The sequence below is a fragment of the Meleagris gallopavo genome, chromosome 23 (assembly GCF_905368555.1).
Source record: "Meleagris gallopavo chromosome 23, MGAL_WU_HG_1.1, whole genome shotgun sequence".
Classification (NCBI taxonomy): Eukaryota; Metazoa; Chordata; class Aves; order Galliformes; family Phasianidae; genus Meleagris; species Meleagris gallopavo.
This window is the reverse complement of record NC_139426.1, coordinates 2,586,723-2,603,008: the sequence shown is the minus strand read 5'-3', so window position 1 is coordinate 2,603,008 and position 16,286 is coordinate 2,586,723. Positions and strand designations below refer to the sequence as shown.

Here is a 16,286-nt window from a genome sequence, read left to right as displayed (position 1 = left end):
AAAACACAGCGCTCAGCTCGCTGCCTCCTCCTTGGCCTTTATCTCCTTAAAGCAGGGCTTGGAATCAGGGCTCTAGAACTGCTGGAAACAAAGGCACTGCCTGTAAATACAGACAACAGGCAGAAGACAAGAGGAAGCTTGAGCTGACTGCAGTAGTATGCTCAACAAAGGGAACCAGCACGTGTTTAACTCTTACCTAACAGCAAACAAGAAGTTGGGTGCTCCTGGGTTGGTGGAAACAGATGCTGAAAGTCATTTGTCCCCCAGCTCAGAGGTGAACAGCTACTTATGAAACCCACAGCCATTCCACATTGAGGCTATCCGCTCCCTTTGGCCTTTTATTGCTGTTTAGTGACCAGCTGAGCCCACTCTGGCCATCAACGTGACCAGCTGAGCTGATGGGGGCTAATTGAGCATCTTATTAAGATGCATAACAAGGGGATCTTCCCCGTCTGAAGCTGCAAGAGGCAGGGTGAGCAGTTCCAAATGGCCAGCTACGCCAAATAAATGCTCTCCACAGTGAGAAAATATAAATAGCTCTCAGTATGGCCCGTGGGATGGTCCCTGTGGTTTGTGCAAGTGGTGATTGACAACATGCAGGAAAATTTGGCCCTGATGGTGTGAAGCAACTACTTTTGTAGCCCGCTTTGCAAGGAATTCACAGCGACAGATGGGGCCCTGTCAGGGTTTGAAGAGCTCACAAGGCAGAGAGAGAAATAACCGGGCTGACATGGAGCCAACAGCAATCAGGTTGCCCCAACACTCCGCTTTAAGGGTTTTTGGGTTTTTTTTTTTTGCTTTCCTCCTCGTGTCCATCTTGAATTCCTACAGAATTCTGGAAGTCATCTCTCCTGGCAGGAAACCAGCACTGTGTTCCTGTGATGGGTTCCTCCAGCTCCCACTGGTTTCTGTGAGTTATTGCCTGCTGCTGTTTCCTGGTTTTTCTTCTGGCACAATATAATGCAGGCAAAGCAAACAGGTGGCAGGTAAAAGGCTGATCGTTACTGGGCTTTGTTGTGTGGCACGGAACAAAGGCTGTGCTCACAAAGGCTCCTATCCCTGGCACATAGCAGTGTCACCAAGCCTCAGGCTTTCAGTGGTTCTGTGGCCTTTCTGGGAGATGGGAAGAAGTGCTGGAGGCTGGCACCGGAACGAGGTCAACGCTGTGTTGCTGTAGCACTGGGATAATAGGTTGGTTTGATGCAGCAACGTTGTCAGCAGTGGTGCAGAGCAGAAAGTGGTTTGTTAGCAGAGTGCAGTGGGCAGAAAAGCGAAGAGCTGCTCCTCCTGCCTGCACCATTCCTGCTTTTGTTGAAGCACAACATTCACAGGGCTTACATGCAGCCTGGTGTCACTTCTCTCCCATGGCCACCAAATGCAGAGGTTCTGCAGCGTTACCGGCTGGTTCCCACGAGCTGCAGAGCAAACATCCTGCACTCAGCAAAGCACACTCCTCCTTCATTGCAAGCAGCCCTCTGCTTTGTTCTTCACAAAGCCATCTGCTACGCAGAGCTCCAAAAGAGGTGGATTTTGTGTGCCTCTTGCAGCCAAGCACCTGCAGCAGCGAAGAGCCATCCGCAGCACAGCCAACTGGAAGAAAAAATGCAGTGGGCTCCCTGAGGTCTTCCCACAAAGGAGCTGGCAGGTCTTCTGCAAGCCTGGGGACCAGGGTAGGTTGCAGGGCCGACCTCGGATGCTGTGCTCAGGACAGGTCATGCCAAAAAATTGGAAAAGCCAGGGAAACAGGAAAGGAATTCATGTTTATCTGGGTGGGAGCTGGAGGTGTCAGGAAGGAAATGGCTGGAAGGTGCTCAGGTGGAACCCTCAGTCTATTTGTGGAAAAGGTGAGCAGACTGTGCCCTGTCTTCCTTGACGCCTACCAGCAAGTAATTGGCCAAAGTCACACACAAGAGCTGTTTGCTTGCTTTCTTTCCCACCTTTCTTTCTGCCGCTGCCACACCTTAGGGGCTGGATTTGGCTGGAGCCACTTGTCCCTTCTTAAATCACAGCTCTGAACCAGAACAAGAGCAAAATGTCAGGAATGGGTCAGCACAAACACAAAGCAATACCAATAAAGCAGAAGAGAGAAGTACATTTTCTAGGAAGTATTCCCAGTTTTCTCAGAACACCAACACAAAGCCAGTTGAAACCCACGGAAGGCTCACTGGGCTTTGAGCCAACCTCCTTTCCCCACAATTGCAGAATCTTTCCCCTTCTGAACCACTGAGCTCTTGCCTTTGCTACTGCTCTCAAGCAAGACTTCAGGTGCTCAGCAATCATGGAATCATGGAATCATGGATGTTGGAAAAAAACCACTAAGATCATCAAACTCTCAGTGCTGAAAGATAGCCCTGCTATGTGGAACCATAGAACCATTTAGACTGGAAAAAAACCCTTGAGATTATTAATTCCAACTATCAACCTAATGCTGTGATAAATCTGGAACCACTGTGCAGAGAATTCACCTACACAAAATGAGTTCTCATTCAGCAGCCAGCACGAGAGCTTGGATTGTCTTCTCCTACCTCCACAGCTCTGCTAAGCATTCAGTCTGGGGTTAATCATTAATTCCCCCAAGTCTGCAGCCCACATGCCTGCTGTGCTGAGAGCTGGGAGCAGGGCAAGGCACGGCCTCACCTGTGCTTTGGTTTGGGGTGGGAGGCACAAGGATGCATTATTTAACGAACACGTCATAGTAGTTCACAGTTATTGATTATTGTGAAAGTCCACAACACAAAAATGCCTTTCCATCATACAGGTGAGAAGACCAAAGCTTGGGAGAGCTGTATGCATTTCTTACACCTCACGTTGGCTTCTCCTTTCCGGGTGGTTCTGTAGCTCCTTGGCAAAGCACCGCTACTCGAAAATAGCAATGAAACAGTAAGAGGAAAAAAAAACAACAATAAAAACCATACAGATCAACCACATTTTGGCTCTATGGATACTCTGGGAATTGTTTTGTGCGCAAGAGCTTGGGGGGGGCAGCAGCCTCCCAGACGTTGTTTGCTATTCTGACCCTCAGCACACAGTGGAAAAGGGCACTCGGCACACACAGCAGGGCATGAGTCACTCCCCAGGCAGCTCCAAAGACAGGAGATCGCCCCAATAGAGCCTGATCCCACGGCTCAGCACCTTCCCAGCAAGACAGCCTCAGACCTGCACACCACAACCAGGAGCCAGGGGAGCTCCAAGCCTTCCCTCCTCAATTAGCTGTAGCTTTCCACCCTTGGATTGCATCTATTTATAGCAAGAAAAGCCCACGGCAGAGGGTTGCAACTGAATGATCTTTAAGATCCCTTCCAATCTATGCCAATCTATGGGTCTATGACAAATGTGATATTAGTGTAGTAATGCTCACTGCCACGTTTGTGCATCGTGCACTCTGTCAGATCCAGCCATTGGGTGGTAATAGAGGGAGATGCAAAACTTCCAAGCTCTGCACTTGCCAGGATCGGTTCCTTGTCCTCCATGTGGTGCCCATAGGGTTTCCAGAAACCCGATTCCCAAAACCGAGGACTCAAATACTGTTTATGTAGCAAATCATGGCACAGAAACCTCTTTGGCAGAACAACTACCTTGAATTAAACATGTGCAGTCTTAGCATAACTATAACCATACCTGTGCCAGCGACACGCGTTCTTTTCTATTGCACATTAATATTTGAGAGTGGTTTTCCAACATCATAAGGATTATGCAGTCACTTTGGCTGTCATTTCTGGCTTTTAAGCCGATTGGGCAAGTTGTGCAAAACTCAGCAGATTTTGGAGGCATTGCATTCCTGCAGGCTGAGCGACAGCAGGGCTGAATGCCTCCAGCTTGCCCAGAGCAGCAGCCACAACTCCCCCTGCACTATGGTTATCACTCTGGTCCGAACAGCAAAGAGCAGGAAAACTGGTGTCCAAAGTGCACTTAAAATCATCTGAAAAAATACAGAGGATAAATAAATCCCTCGGGTTCCTCTGGTTATAACCTCTTAGTTCAGTGCCTCCTTCACTGCAGCTTCTCCCCTCCGACAATGAGGCAACATTTCCTAGAGGGTGTAACGATGGTTGGAAGCATTGCAACACGTCCACCCTCCTGCTGCACGTTGCTCCCTGGATGACTGAGCTGGGTTGGATGCCAGCAAGAATACAGGAAGGTGGAAGAGACAGCCAGGACAGGACCCTGCCCTGCTCTGCAGGAGCTCCAGAGGCATTGTGTGCATGAGCAGGAAAATACAGAGAACGTTCCCGAAGGTCGCAGTGACACCAGGACGAGTGCCAGTGTATTCACACTGCCTGGAGAGGGGCTGACGCTGAGCCAAACCCCCCCCTGCCACCCTTTTTATTCACCCCTTTCTTACTGAGGCAAGTCCTTAGATGAGTCCTTATATGGAAATACTTTTTTTCTTGCCTCTCTCTTGGATTTTTGCTTTTTGTGGCATTGCTGTTCCACGGGAGCCCAAGAGCAGAGCTGTTGTCTGGATTCACTGCAGACCTTGCGTGGCTCTATCTGCTGGTGCCAACCCTATTCTAGCTGAGGTCACAACAAGCAGTTATTCTTCGCTCCTACATCTAAAGGACAGAGAGGAATTTAAGGCTACTTAAATCGGCCTTTCTATCTTGATGCTATTAGCTGAGGCTCTGCAAGTGCCAAATGCTGTTATTATTGCTGGTTTAGTGGCACACAGCAGCTGTCCCCCCCCCCTCAAAAAAAATCAAGGGTCCCATTGTGTCAGCCACTTTTCACTGCACTCAGACAATTCACAATTTAATAAAAACAAAAATGTAAGGGAGGAGAGACACCTGTGGTAACAGAGATTTGCCAAAGCCACAAAAACAGGTCATTTCATCATAAAACTGGCAACTGCCTTTGGTTAGGACTTGGAGAAGGAGCCAAAACCACAGAATTGTTGCTTTTCTTTACTTATCCCAGCATTCCCAGCCTCCTTGAAAGATGCAGAGTTTTGGGATGATGTGGGGCTGCAGGACTACTCTCTTCCTGCCTTTCTCTCCTCCTCCTTCCCTTCGCATCCCATTAATCCCTACTTCCTGGAGGCTGCAGCTCGGTGGCAGAGTACAACTTCCACAGGGAATCAGTGACCAATTCTTGGCAGTCCTTGAGGAGAAATGTCAGCTCTTTAGAAGTTTGCTCTTTAGAAGTTTGCAGAAGGATTTGCCTCCGTTCGCTAAGGAAGCAAAAGGCCTTAGGAGGATTTAGAGCACTGATTTCGCCCTGCTGGCAGCTCTGATAATTTGATTTAAGTCCTGACAAATTAAACAGCACATGCTGCACCGCGTATTCGTAGAACCCTTTAGGCATTCCAGCAGCAGAACCCCTCACCATGCAGCTGTTGCTAGGAGCTGGGCTGTGTTTGTAGCACCGAAGGCTGCGGGATGGCAGAGCAGAGCGGGTGTCTGAGCTGCCCATGGAGCCCCACCACCCCTCCATCAATGCCAACAGCCCACCTGCGCTCCACTCCAGAACCTGCTCCATCCCACGATGCTTTTGTGCTTCCCAAGCTGCTTCCGACCTGCCCAGAAGTCAAGTGCACGTCCTCCAAGCTGAAGAAAGGACAGGGAGCAATTAAAGCTCTCCTAAAATATTTAGAAACAGCTGAGCGCAGGTTAGAATTTCCATTGTTTTTGTTAGCACAAGGTGTGGGGGTTTGGCCCCTGTAGGAAGGGGCTGAAAGGCAGCAAGGTGTGGCTGTGCAGAATGGCTCCCTGATCTCCGTGCAGCACTTTTTACACCTGTCCTTGTGTCAAACGGTTGCCAACCCTGCATCCAACAGCTTTCCTGGGTTGTGGCTTCTGTCTCCATAAGGAACAACTCATTTGCTGTTTTCACATCAATTGCAAAGACCAAAGAATGGGTTTTCAGGCTTCAAAGCTTCCTGTCATTTATCCCAAAGCTGAACAGTGAGCCCCTGAGCTGCAAGTTGCACCCGCAGCCTGAGCCTGCAGCTCAAAGCCACCCAAAAGCTGTAGGCAGAAGCTGGAGACAGCACATCCCCAGTTAACATCAATAACAAAATAAGGGGGAAAAAAAATCTGCCAGAACATGAGGAAATGGATCGACAGAGCAAAGACAAGCATCCCTCACACACTTCCCAAGTGCAGACCAGGATCTTTCCTCTTGCAGCCCGCGCTCTGCAATGGCCTCTGTGCCGCCCAAGAGGAAGAGGAGCACCAGAGCCAGGCGACAGAGCCGTCGCCAACAGCAGGCACCATCCTCATCAGCTGACAGAGGTAAATCTTGTGCCCTCGTTTTTAACCATTAGTTGTGCCAAGTCTTACAGCCAAGGTCTGAGTTGATACTGAGATTAAGAGGGTTACGTTCTCTGCACCTGGCCCAAGTGCTGGCCACAAACTTACAGCATTCTTGCACACAATTTATACCTTTTTCAGGTAAACCCCATGAAAATATTTCTCCTACCTCTGAAGTGAAGCTTGACAAAGCCAGGCCTCATGAGAACAGAATGTGTGGGAGGGCAAACCCTCAAGAAAAGCAGCCAGAAGAACTGATACGAGAAGTGCCAATGGCATCAGGACCATATTTTTATGTCAGTGGATCTAATGGAGCAGGACTGTAAGTAGGTCTTCAGCAATATATGACCATACATGAAATTGCACTGCATCATCCATCAGCATAGAAAACCTCTTGACTCCATGTATTGTCAGAATGACACATTCAAGGAATAGTTTAAGAACAATTCAAATGGAAGACCAACTATAACTGTAACCTTTAAGCAAGAAACTAAACACTTATTTAGTGAGAGTTCTCTGGGTTCCACATAGCAAATCTGTCAGCATCATTGCAAGCTCTAGGCACCACTGCAGTTGATCAACCTTTTGTTGCACTAAATGCACTAAAAGCAAAAATAAGAAGACACTTATGCCCAAGAAAAATAGTCAGATCAGAAGTTCCATCTTTCACTTCCCGCCTTCTTTCCAGAATATTGACATTCTTCTCTAGATGTTGCCACCAGCAAGCACCACAGAATCTCTACTGTAAGCAACACATTCCTTGCTACGTTTCCGAGCTTTGCCTACAAATGGTTTTTCCTATTGCTATCTGTCATCTGTTCCTGCACTCAGCAGAGAGGCTCCTTAATGACACTGGACCATAATGCACAACATTCCTATTCCACGGGTACCACTTGCATCCTAATTGAAACAACCCTGCTGAGAAGGTACAAGTTCTCATCAACGCTGCAGAATTACAGCATCCTGAGCACCCTCAGTCATGAGTTCAGAGCAGCAGGTCCACTTGCAGCCACTCTAATTAATGTTTCCCACCTTATTCCTCACCCAGGGGTTCTTGGGGGTCTTAGGTCAAACTCCCAGGGAAATTATTAGGAGTTCAGGGGATGCGAGCTAACTTCATTGCTGGAAAGGAGGCTATTTTGCTATTTTGTTTTCCGTACGCAGTGTGAGCATCTATTGCCAGAGCAGAGGCTGGCAGCGTATCTATGACAACAGAAGACAGGATTACGCACTGAAATGGTGTGAGATCAAGTGCCGAGAGACCTATTACCATTTCAAAGAAGGTAGAGGTGCCAGTGGGCCTCGAGTGGGAGAGGGCAGTGGGAAAAATGAGAGAATGCTGGACTTGTGGCTCCCAGGGCAGAGGTCACCTACGGGGTAGAGAAACAGGTAACCTCAACTTCTTTGCAGACCTCAGTGGGGATATTGGAGCTGGATTGCCATGGTGATTAAAGAAAGGGTTTTAGACAAGAGAATGGCTTGGGGAGAAAAGATACCATTGAAATGATCTGCACACAAAGCATCCTAATCACTTTTGAAATGCAGCCCTCCCTCTGTGGGTTGGAGCTCGCAGGCAGCAATAGGACTGACACTGTTCTGCTGCACAGCAGCAGCTGGCACCTCACCAGCCTGGTCAAGATTTTGCATAAACATATAGAGAGTGCCCCACATACACAGGCACCCCCTGCCACTGCCTTCAAGTAAATTGGTGAGAGCCAGCAGCGCCCAGATCAGCATCATCCTCCAGGTTCTGCTGCATGAGACAACGAGGGCAAGCTTTCTTTTCTCCTCCTACAGGCGAGCAGCTGCTCTACCAGATTCCCAACAACAGTGTCCTCACCAGCAAGACTGGGCTTTTATCCTGCCTGCGAGAGCAAGAGCGAGTGATGAAAAAGATCAACAGGAGCTCTAATCCCAAGTAAGGACTCTCACCTCATAGCACCTTGAGCAGAAGCACAAAAAAGAGGGCACAAAGTATAGGTTTCTTATTGTCTAGAAAAATCATTTCCCCAGAGGAATGAATGTGTCAGACAGGGATTTCAACTTGTATTTGACTCTTTCATAGGTTACTGAAGATGGAAGAATTCTTTCCAGAATCTTTTCGCTTGGACTTAAAAGAAGAGAGAAATGCCTTTTTTGAGCTTTGCAAAGGTGGGTTGACTTAAACAAGGTAGCAACCAGCTTAAATAGCTGTGTGTCCCTCTAAGTCCATGAATATATACAGATGATAGTCCTTGATACGAGATGCGTCTATCGATGATGTACTTACAAAGCCCACTAACTGGAACACCAGTGTTTCACCCTCCTCACATCGCTGTAACAGACTCCTTCTCCCTGCAGAAGAAGAGATTTGGATCTGCAAACCAAGTTGCTCTAACCAAGGGCGAGGAATTTTCCTGCTGAAAAATCCCGATGCTGTCACCACCCTGCAAGCCAAGCTCTACAGCTCTGAGAGAGACCTACCCAGTAAGAGGGTGCCCTGTGGGGCTCCCCAGAGAATAGTGCAAAGGTAGACATTGAAGCCTGGCAAATGGATGAGTAATGTGCTTAATTAAGTCATTAAGCCTCAGTTTATTATATTGTTCCGTAGGTATTTCATGTGTTTATACCACATCATCAACCTATAAGATTTTGTTTAGTGGGAGATGCTATTTCTCTGGTTAGTCTGCTATCCACACTTCAGTCATTTCAGGGTGGATCTTTGCCATCAGAAAGATTTGTTTACCTTTGTCTGGAAATTTAAGCGTGACTTCAAAAGGCCAGGTGCTGCTGTTCCGTGCACGACAAAAGCCTGGTGCAAAGTTATTTAAACTAGGTACTATCCCACCTTCTTAGACAAAGCAGGCATTTTACAAATATATGTGCAGCTGGTCAATCTATTCTGCACAATTTAATAAAACCTCTCAAATATCTTCTGCAATCTGCCCCATTGCTATGGAAGCCTCGACCTCCATCAGTGGCTAGCAGTCACGAAAACACTGGATTTGGATTATTTGCTTTTGTGTTCCTTGCAGGAATGAAAGAACCATCCAGGTTCTTCTTTGTAGAGCATGACGTTGCTGTGGCCATAAAAGCAACGGTGCCACGTGAAGGGCTCTCTGACATAAGCCACGTATATTCCCCAGTAAATATTAGTAAATCTTTAATTACCTTCCACTCCAAAGACTCAGCGCTATGCCTCTAGTCCATTCCCAGCACTTCTGGCTGCTCCTCTGGGCTCCGTCTGCACCTGAAAGAAGGACAAACAGCTTTGTTCTATGGCGCAAAACCAACTGGCTGCAGGGTTTTGTGTGAGCTTTGAGTTGCTATGTGTTACAGCTGTTGGTGACATGTCTTGACACCCCCACAGGTACATTGACCAACCTCTGCTCCTGGAAGGGAAGAAGTTTGACGTCCGTTCCTACCTCCTCATCGCCTGCACAGCACCATATGTGTTGTTTTTTGCCCAGGGCTACGTCCGGCTGACCTGTAGCAATTACGATGCCACATCTGATGATCTGACTGTTCATCTCACCAACCAGGTAAACTCAGTGCAGTTAGTTCAGAAGAAGAGCGGAGCAGTTGACAAAGAAGGGGCACAAAAGAGACTTTTGAAAGGTTGAAGATATGCCTTGTGTAGTCAAAATCCACGCACCTAGGAAATGAAGGTGGGCTTATGGTCAGGCATGGCACCATGGCAACCCCCTACTGGAGGGGGTTCACTCCCTGCAATGGACCAATTCTCTCCTTATGCTGACCATTTCTGTCCCTGGACCATTTTTCCTCCAGTATTCTCTCATAGACTGTGTGTCTCTTAGGAGAAGCCTTTGACTGTGGCCTACCTGGAACAAACCAAATTTAGTCTTGGCTAAAGATTTGGATGTTCCTCTTGTGCTAAATGTGATAATAATCATAATGATGTAAGGTGCAGATGCATTCTTCAGGAGCCACCATTCTTAAATCTCTGCCTTGGATTCCCTTCCTTCTCAAATGAGGTCTATGCAACAAAACTGTTCTGGCTTATATTCCCATCCTACTTCTTAGGAAGCTTTTCTTATTTAAATCTACCTGAGTTTTTTGCCTTCCTGTGAGGCTCTCCAGTACTTAGAATCAGACAGAAAAATGGTTTGCTCTTAAAGCCCCTCTCCCAGTATAACGCTGTGTTTGGGAACTGGCAAAATACATCTAAGGGCAAGATATGCTTCAGACAAGCCCACTTCAATTCTTGTTGGAGTTTTATGGTTCCTGTACAAGTACAGTGCAGCACGGCAGATTATAGTTGCTTCCTGCAATATATGCTATTATCAGTATGCTGCTTGTTTTCCTGGAATAGTTTGTTTGCTCAGGTAGAGAGCTATCCACATGGGAATTCAGGTGCTTGGGTAGGATCCCATGGCACAAGCAATATTAAACAGAGGACAGGTGTTTATCAGCAGAACATGAATTATCTGGGAGGAGGGAAACAAAATCCACAGGAGCAGTTGGTGAGAGGCCAGGCTTCAAGTCACAGTTGATTCTGCCCCCCCGTTCCCTTCCTACCCCAGCAGTGATAAGTTCCAGCTGACCTAGGGGTTAATGAGACAGGAATAGGCACCTGCTCAGGGTTAGGTCTGCTGCTGCTTCCCTCCACGTCAGTAATGTGATGATGGCTCTCCCCAGCTCCATCCCTGGAACAAGGCAGGGTAGAGGGACGTCTGCCATGCATGTTTCCAGTTACTCTTTAATCCTCCTCTCACTCTGTTCCCCACCTTGCAGTACGTGCAGAAGAAGAACTCCCTCTACAGCCAGCTGAAGGATGAGACAGTTTGGCAGATGGAGCACTTCAATAGCTACGTTAATGAGAAGTTTGGGAAAACCAATGGCCTCCCACAGGACTGGGTTTTCACTGTGTTTACTGTGAGTGCAAACAAGTTCATGGTGTGCTGGTCTGCCTAGCCTAATTAGGGTGGTGGGAATAGGGACAAAAGCCTCCACTTCAAGGGAGTCCCCAAGGAACTGTATGTACCAAGAGAGAAGGCATTGATGGTCCCATGGTAACTATTTGCCTGCAGATGATAAACAGAAGTCAAGACAGAGTTTAATTTCAATGGTTAATAAAATGGGTGAACTGCTGATAAAGGGAGGGGGCTTCCTTCAACTCAAAGTGATTAGACATACAGTTTCCAAAATACAGCCTCCATCCAAGACTAGAGGGGAAGAAAAAGTATCCCTAAGCCAAGTGGAGACCAATGACTTGTAGTGACTCCTGTGCCCTTGGCATTGGCAATGATTAGTTATCCCTGATCCCTATCTTTCAGAAAAGGATGCAGCAGATCATGTTGCAGTGCTTTCTGGCAGCCAAGCACAAACTGGATCGTAAACTGGGCTACTTTGATCTCATTGGCTGTGACTTTTTGATTGATGAAAACTTTAAGGTATGAATAAAATATTGCCAAATATTAAGTATGATATTGGCCAGATGTCTAATGCCAGCAACGTAGGATGGTTGCCATCGACTCTGGCACTAGAAATTAAACAGAGCGTTCACTCAGCCAGCCATGAAGGGCAGGATTCATTTCTTTCTCCAGTTCCATTGCCCAACATCCAGATATGGCACGTGTATTGCACAAAGAAACCCTGGCATTAACAGCTCAAGGGGGGAAGAAAAATCTTTAACTGCTCTGTGCAGAATTTTCACGGGGAAGTGGAGTAGTGAAAAATACAGGGATCTTAATATCTACTCAGTTCATAGTGAAAGTAAGGGAATTTTAATGCCATTCAATATTTTTCACTCTAGAAACCAAACATGACAGATAATCAGCCAGCATAAATCAGTTTGTAATGCCTCTAATGCCACACGAAGAATACTGATTTACACAAGCTGAGAATCCAGGAATGAATTTGCCATCACCACCCTGCAGAATCAGTCATTATCGATTCAGATGTCAGCATCAGCACCTCCACATTCACTGTAGGTTTACCATTTAGCAATAGGTTAGCCCGTCAAGGCTATAAAACCTGCTATGGAATTACAGTTCACACTCGTGAAGAGTGAACGAAACGCAGAGAAGGAAAGCCAGAAGAAAGGGAAAGGGAAATGTTTAGTACAGTGATTGGACTGCTTTCAGTGCAGGCAGTCCTTCAAAACCACCTGGTCTAAGCATAACAGAAAGCCATCTGGCAGATTTTGCTGTTGCTAAAGCAGAAAGGAGCTCAAACATATTCCAGCAAAGTGCAGTGGGAACAGCAAACCCAGTGAAAGAGTGGAATTAATGTATGCAGCACTGGGCAAGGCACCCAGACAATGGCTTCCTTTGTATGGGGAAGTCAATGGCAATGGGGAGCAAATGGGAAAGACACAGAAACTGGTGCTTCTCAAATTTCAGAAGCAATTGTCTTTTGCAATGTTGGCATGCAAAGCAGTGGCTGTGCAAACTTGAGTAGAATGGAAGATCCAATATCACTCTATTGTGGCAATCCCTACCTGGCCAGTTAAAAACTTCAGTAATTAAAGACCATTACATCCCCATGCATTTTACATACGGAGAGAAAAACAAAACGTGTTTCTTGACAAGTATTTTCTAAAAACGTGATGAGGATTTCAGGACACTGAGTGGTGATGTGGTCCGTTGGGACTGCCATCCTAGCTGATGACACGTGTAGAATTTGCTCTGCATTGATTTTACACGGCCTTGTGTTTGGTTCTATGTCTCATCATGCTATTTCCTCTTCTTCATTTTCCTGAGATAAAAATGCCCCCAGTATCACTCCTGGTAATTTCTGTAGGCCCTGCAGCATCCCAATCTAGTTCTTGAAGGTGTTTTCCTGCCTCTCAGTTCTTAGGAGCATGGACCACGAAAGCAGAGCCTGCAGAGCAACCACAGCTTTCAGCAGAGCTTTGCAAACTTCATGTGCAGGATGAGAAGAGGAGGAAAGAGAACATAAACAATGGATGTGGTTTTACTGTTACTTTTAACCCCCCTTTCTGGTTTCTGGGGCTTTCCTGTGCTGTATTGTAAATGCCAAAGTTAATACACAGCTTAGGACACAGTCATTTAAGTGCCCAAGGAACCTGCCTTCAGAAAGCATTGCATCAGCTGTGCAAAAGGGCTCTGCAAAGGAATGCTGGGAAGATAGATGCCTAAATTTTTTATCAGCCATAAAGGGATTCAGCTATCTATCACCAGTGAACAGACCGAACACAGATAAGCCATTTGCCAATTTGTGACAGGTGTATATAAAATAAGATAACCCTTGTTAAAGTAGGGATGGTCCCTTTGATTGGAATGACACAGCTTTTCCCTCACCCCAGCACTATGAGATACCACAGGGACGCTGCAGAGCTGGGAGTGCCACTGCAGGTCATCAGCACGAGAAATCTGACAAAAACCAGGGAAAACAGAACCCCCTTGGTTACATACCAGATGCAGGGAGGAGGCTCAGGTGCTCAAATTCGACGTGAAATCCCCATGGATGACATGATATGCTGGATCTTGACTTTATTCTCTATGTTCTTCCTGAAACAGAACAAAAGAGGTTAAGAGCATTTTAAACAACTGTGACACACTCTGGTACAATAATAGGGAGTGTAGGAGACAGACAGTATAATAGATGTGAACACCTCCTCCTGTTTGTTTTGAAGGAGAAGAAACCAAAACCTAGTCAAGACAATTACAAAGGTTCATTGAGTTCGTCTGTCAGCAGAAAACCTTACGAACTTTTAATAGGAAAAAGGAAATTTGCTCAGAAATAAGGGAGTTTGCCAAGAAAAATAAATGTGACGTAGGTGCCCTCTGTTGGCATCTGCAGAGCAGGTTATTTCTCAGCAGTTTCTTTCTGGAAAGAAAAAAAAAACCCACAGACATTTCAGCACCCTCACTTCCAAACCTTCTCTGAAATACGGTACTGAAACAAATGTGAAAATTCTTGTTGCATTTTATTCTCAGCAAAATGAAGTGCAAAAGTGAAAGCTATCCTGTTGCCAAAACCTACCACCCACATCTCTCAGTTACTTGCAGGCAAACTCACTGCTGCTTCAGGAACAGAAAAACAACAAAAAAGCACGACCGCAGTGTATGTGTTTTTAAACATCAATTAAAAGAGAGTAAAATTCGCCTGGGGCTGTTGAATGATTAAACATCCTTCCTGAAAAAAACATCAAATAGTTTCTATACGTCGTCTTTGCAAGATGCAGCACCATATGGTAAAGGCAGGAAGCAAACAGATGAGTTTCTCTCATGGCAGGAAAAAGAAATAGTAAACAGAATTGCATTGAACTCAACTGCTTTCACATAGACTTGCAACTGGGCCATCACGTGCCACGGCTCGGAGCTGCAGACTTCAGTGTGTCAAAGAGAAGTAGAGCTGAAATTGGTTCAGGTGTGCAAATATCTTCTATGGCTTCTACCTAAAACCAAAGCTCATCCAGGAAATCAAGGCCAGGGGTTAATTGAGAGCTTGGTGCTGTGTTTGCTTGGTCTTGACCCCATGCCCACCCCAAATCAAAGACATGATTACTAGATTCCTTGTAACTTCCTTTCGTGTTATTCAAAAACTTGAAACTGCTATAGAAATTGGTATGATAAGAGACAAAACAGTGCCTTAGCACACCCACAGAGCAGGAGTTTAACCTGAACATCAGCTAGAAACATAAAATAATATGTGGTGTTACTCTAAAGTAATGAAATGTAATGATTCCCCAGTCCTTGTGAAAATGCTGTCTTACCTGCACTCCGTGCTAGAGGACCGTGTTAGGATTTATTAGTACTCCTGCACTTCCAGCTGCTCACTAAGTCAATAAAATGGCATCACTGCAGCTCTGAGGAGATCCAGCCTGATCTCCTGGTTGCCATTCACCTTTCCTAGGTCTGGCTTCTGGAGATGAATGCAAACCCTGCATTGCACACCAACTGCAAAGTCTTGAGAGACATCATCCCCAGCATCATCTACGAGAGTCTCGGTAAGCAAAGAAGTCACAGGGAGGTCAGTAATGAGCAATCACATCACAACACTGCTTGGCAGAGGAAAGGCTCCTGTTGATACCATTTGTAGCTCCAGAATACAGAATAAAGATGTCTTGCTATTGAGTTTGTTGCTCTTACAAAAGGCAGTGAAAATTCTACCCAATGCAGACACAGGAAAGCTATGGTCTTGTTAGAAATAAGTGGTTCCTTTTTTAAAAAAAATATTATTTTAAGGAATAATATGGTGAATTTGGGAGCATGTTGCCATCAGTCCACCTTGTAACTGCAGATCTCTTCCAGATCTGGTTCTCGAAATCTTCACCAAGTGCCTCAAGGGACAGAACGTGCTGCCTTTGAAGACACTCTGCCACTTTGTGCTTCTCTACAATGAGGATGCTGCAGACCTGGGCCAGAAGCAACCTAGGAAGCTCAGCACCAGGTCATGCACAGGAAGGTACCTGAGGCCACACACAGACAGCACCAGGCACTTCAGGTACAGCCCTGCCAAAACTGCAGGTCTGTCCTCAGGAGCTCAGCTGCTTCAGAAGAAAGAGTGCCTTGCTGCCTACAAAGGGCTGTCGGCAAGCTGTCCTCACCATACTGCACGTGCAACAGTTTGATCACCACAGATAACCACACTGAGTCACAGAACAAGAGGGTTTTCACAACTTCAGAGAGGCAGAAAGAAAATAAAAGTTAAGTTCTATGTGCTATGCTTGTTATACTCTATGTGCTATGCATGTTATGCTCTTTCTCACCTGGTAGAAACAGACGGGTATCAACCTCAGCTAAGAAAACCAGTAACTGTGAGTGCCAATAGTTCTGCAGAAAGCAATGCTTCCATCAGTCAGCCAACAGAGAAGTCACAAAACGAGACATGCCAAACCCCATCCTTCCAAAAGCAATGCTGATCTGACACTGCAACCCAGAACACTCAATAAAGTCCTTTTATAAAGAGGCAAGGAGAGCTGCTGAAAGACCAAATCCAAGCTTAACACGGAACCCCCTCAGCTGGTCCTACAGCTCCCCATAGCTTGTCTCCAGCTGCACAGCCAGCTCCTCCCTCACCAGATGTTCCTCGCACATTTAACCTCATTTCATTAAGGACTCTTTCGGT

At 46.3% G+C, this 16,286-nt stretch overlaps 1 protein-coding gene across 1 annotated transcript; it reads left to right on the top strand.

Annotated features, from left to right (window-relative positions):
- The first annotated feature begins 6,136 nt into the window (after positions 1 to 6,136).
- On the top strand, positions 6,137 to 15,903 carry TTLL10 (tubulin tyrosine ligase like 10). The gene is made up of 11 exons (XM_085242652.1): positions 6,137 to 6,230; positions 6,339 to 6,570; positions 7,413 to 7,531; positions 8,046 to 8,166; positions 8,314 to 8,399; positions 8,589 to 8,757; positions 9,598 to 9,769; positions 10,983 to 11,123; positions 11,525 to 11,641; positions 15,072 to 15,165; positions 15,470 to 15,903. Exons 1-11 carry the CDS (start codon positions 6,137 to 6,139, stop codon positions 15,787 to 15,789), a joined length of 1,665 nt encoding a protein of 554 aa, XP_085098778.1. The 3' UTR covers positions 15,790 to 15,903.
- The last annotated feature ends 383 nt before the right edge of the window (positions 15,904 to 16,286 follow it).

Bases quoted from the DNA above. Each gene is read 5' to 3' on its own strand.
- TTLL10 (XM_085242652.1), top strand. From the start codon at position 6,137: ATGGCCTCTGTGCCGCCCAAGAGGAAGAGGAGCACCAGAGCCAGGCGA. The intron at 11,124-11,524 runs GTGAGTGCAAAC...CCTATCTTTCAG, and splicing joins GGGTTTTCACTGTGTTTACT to AAAAGGATGCAGCAGATCAT. The intron at 11,642-15,071 runs GTATGAATAAAA...CACCTTTCCTAG, and splicing joins TGATTGATGAAAACTTTAAG to GTCTGGCTTCTGGAGATGAA.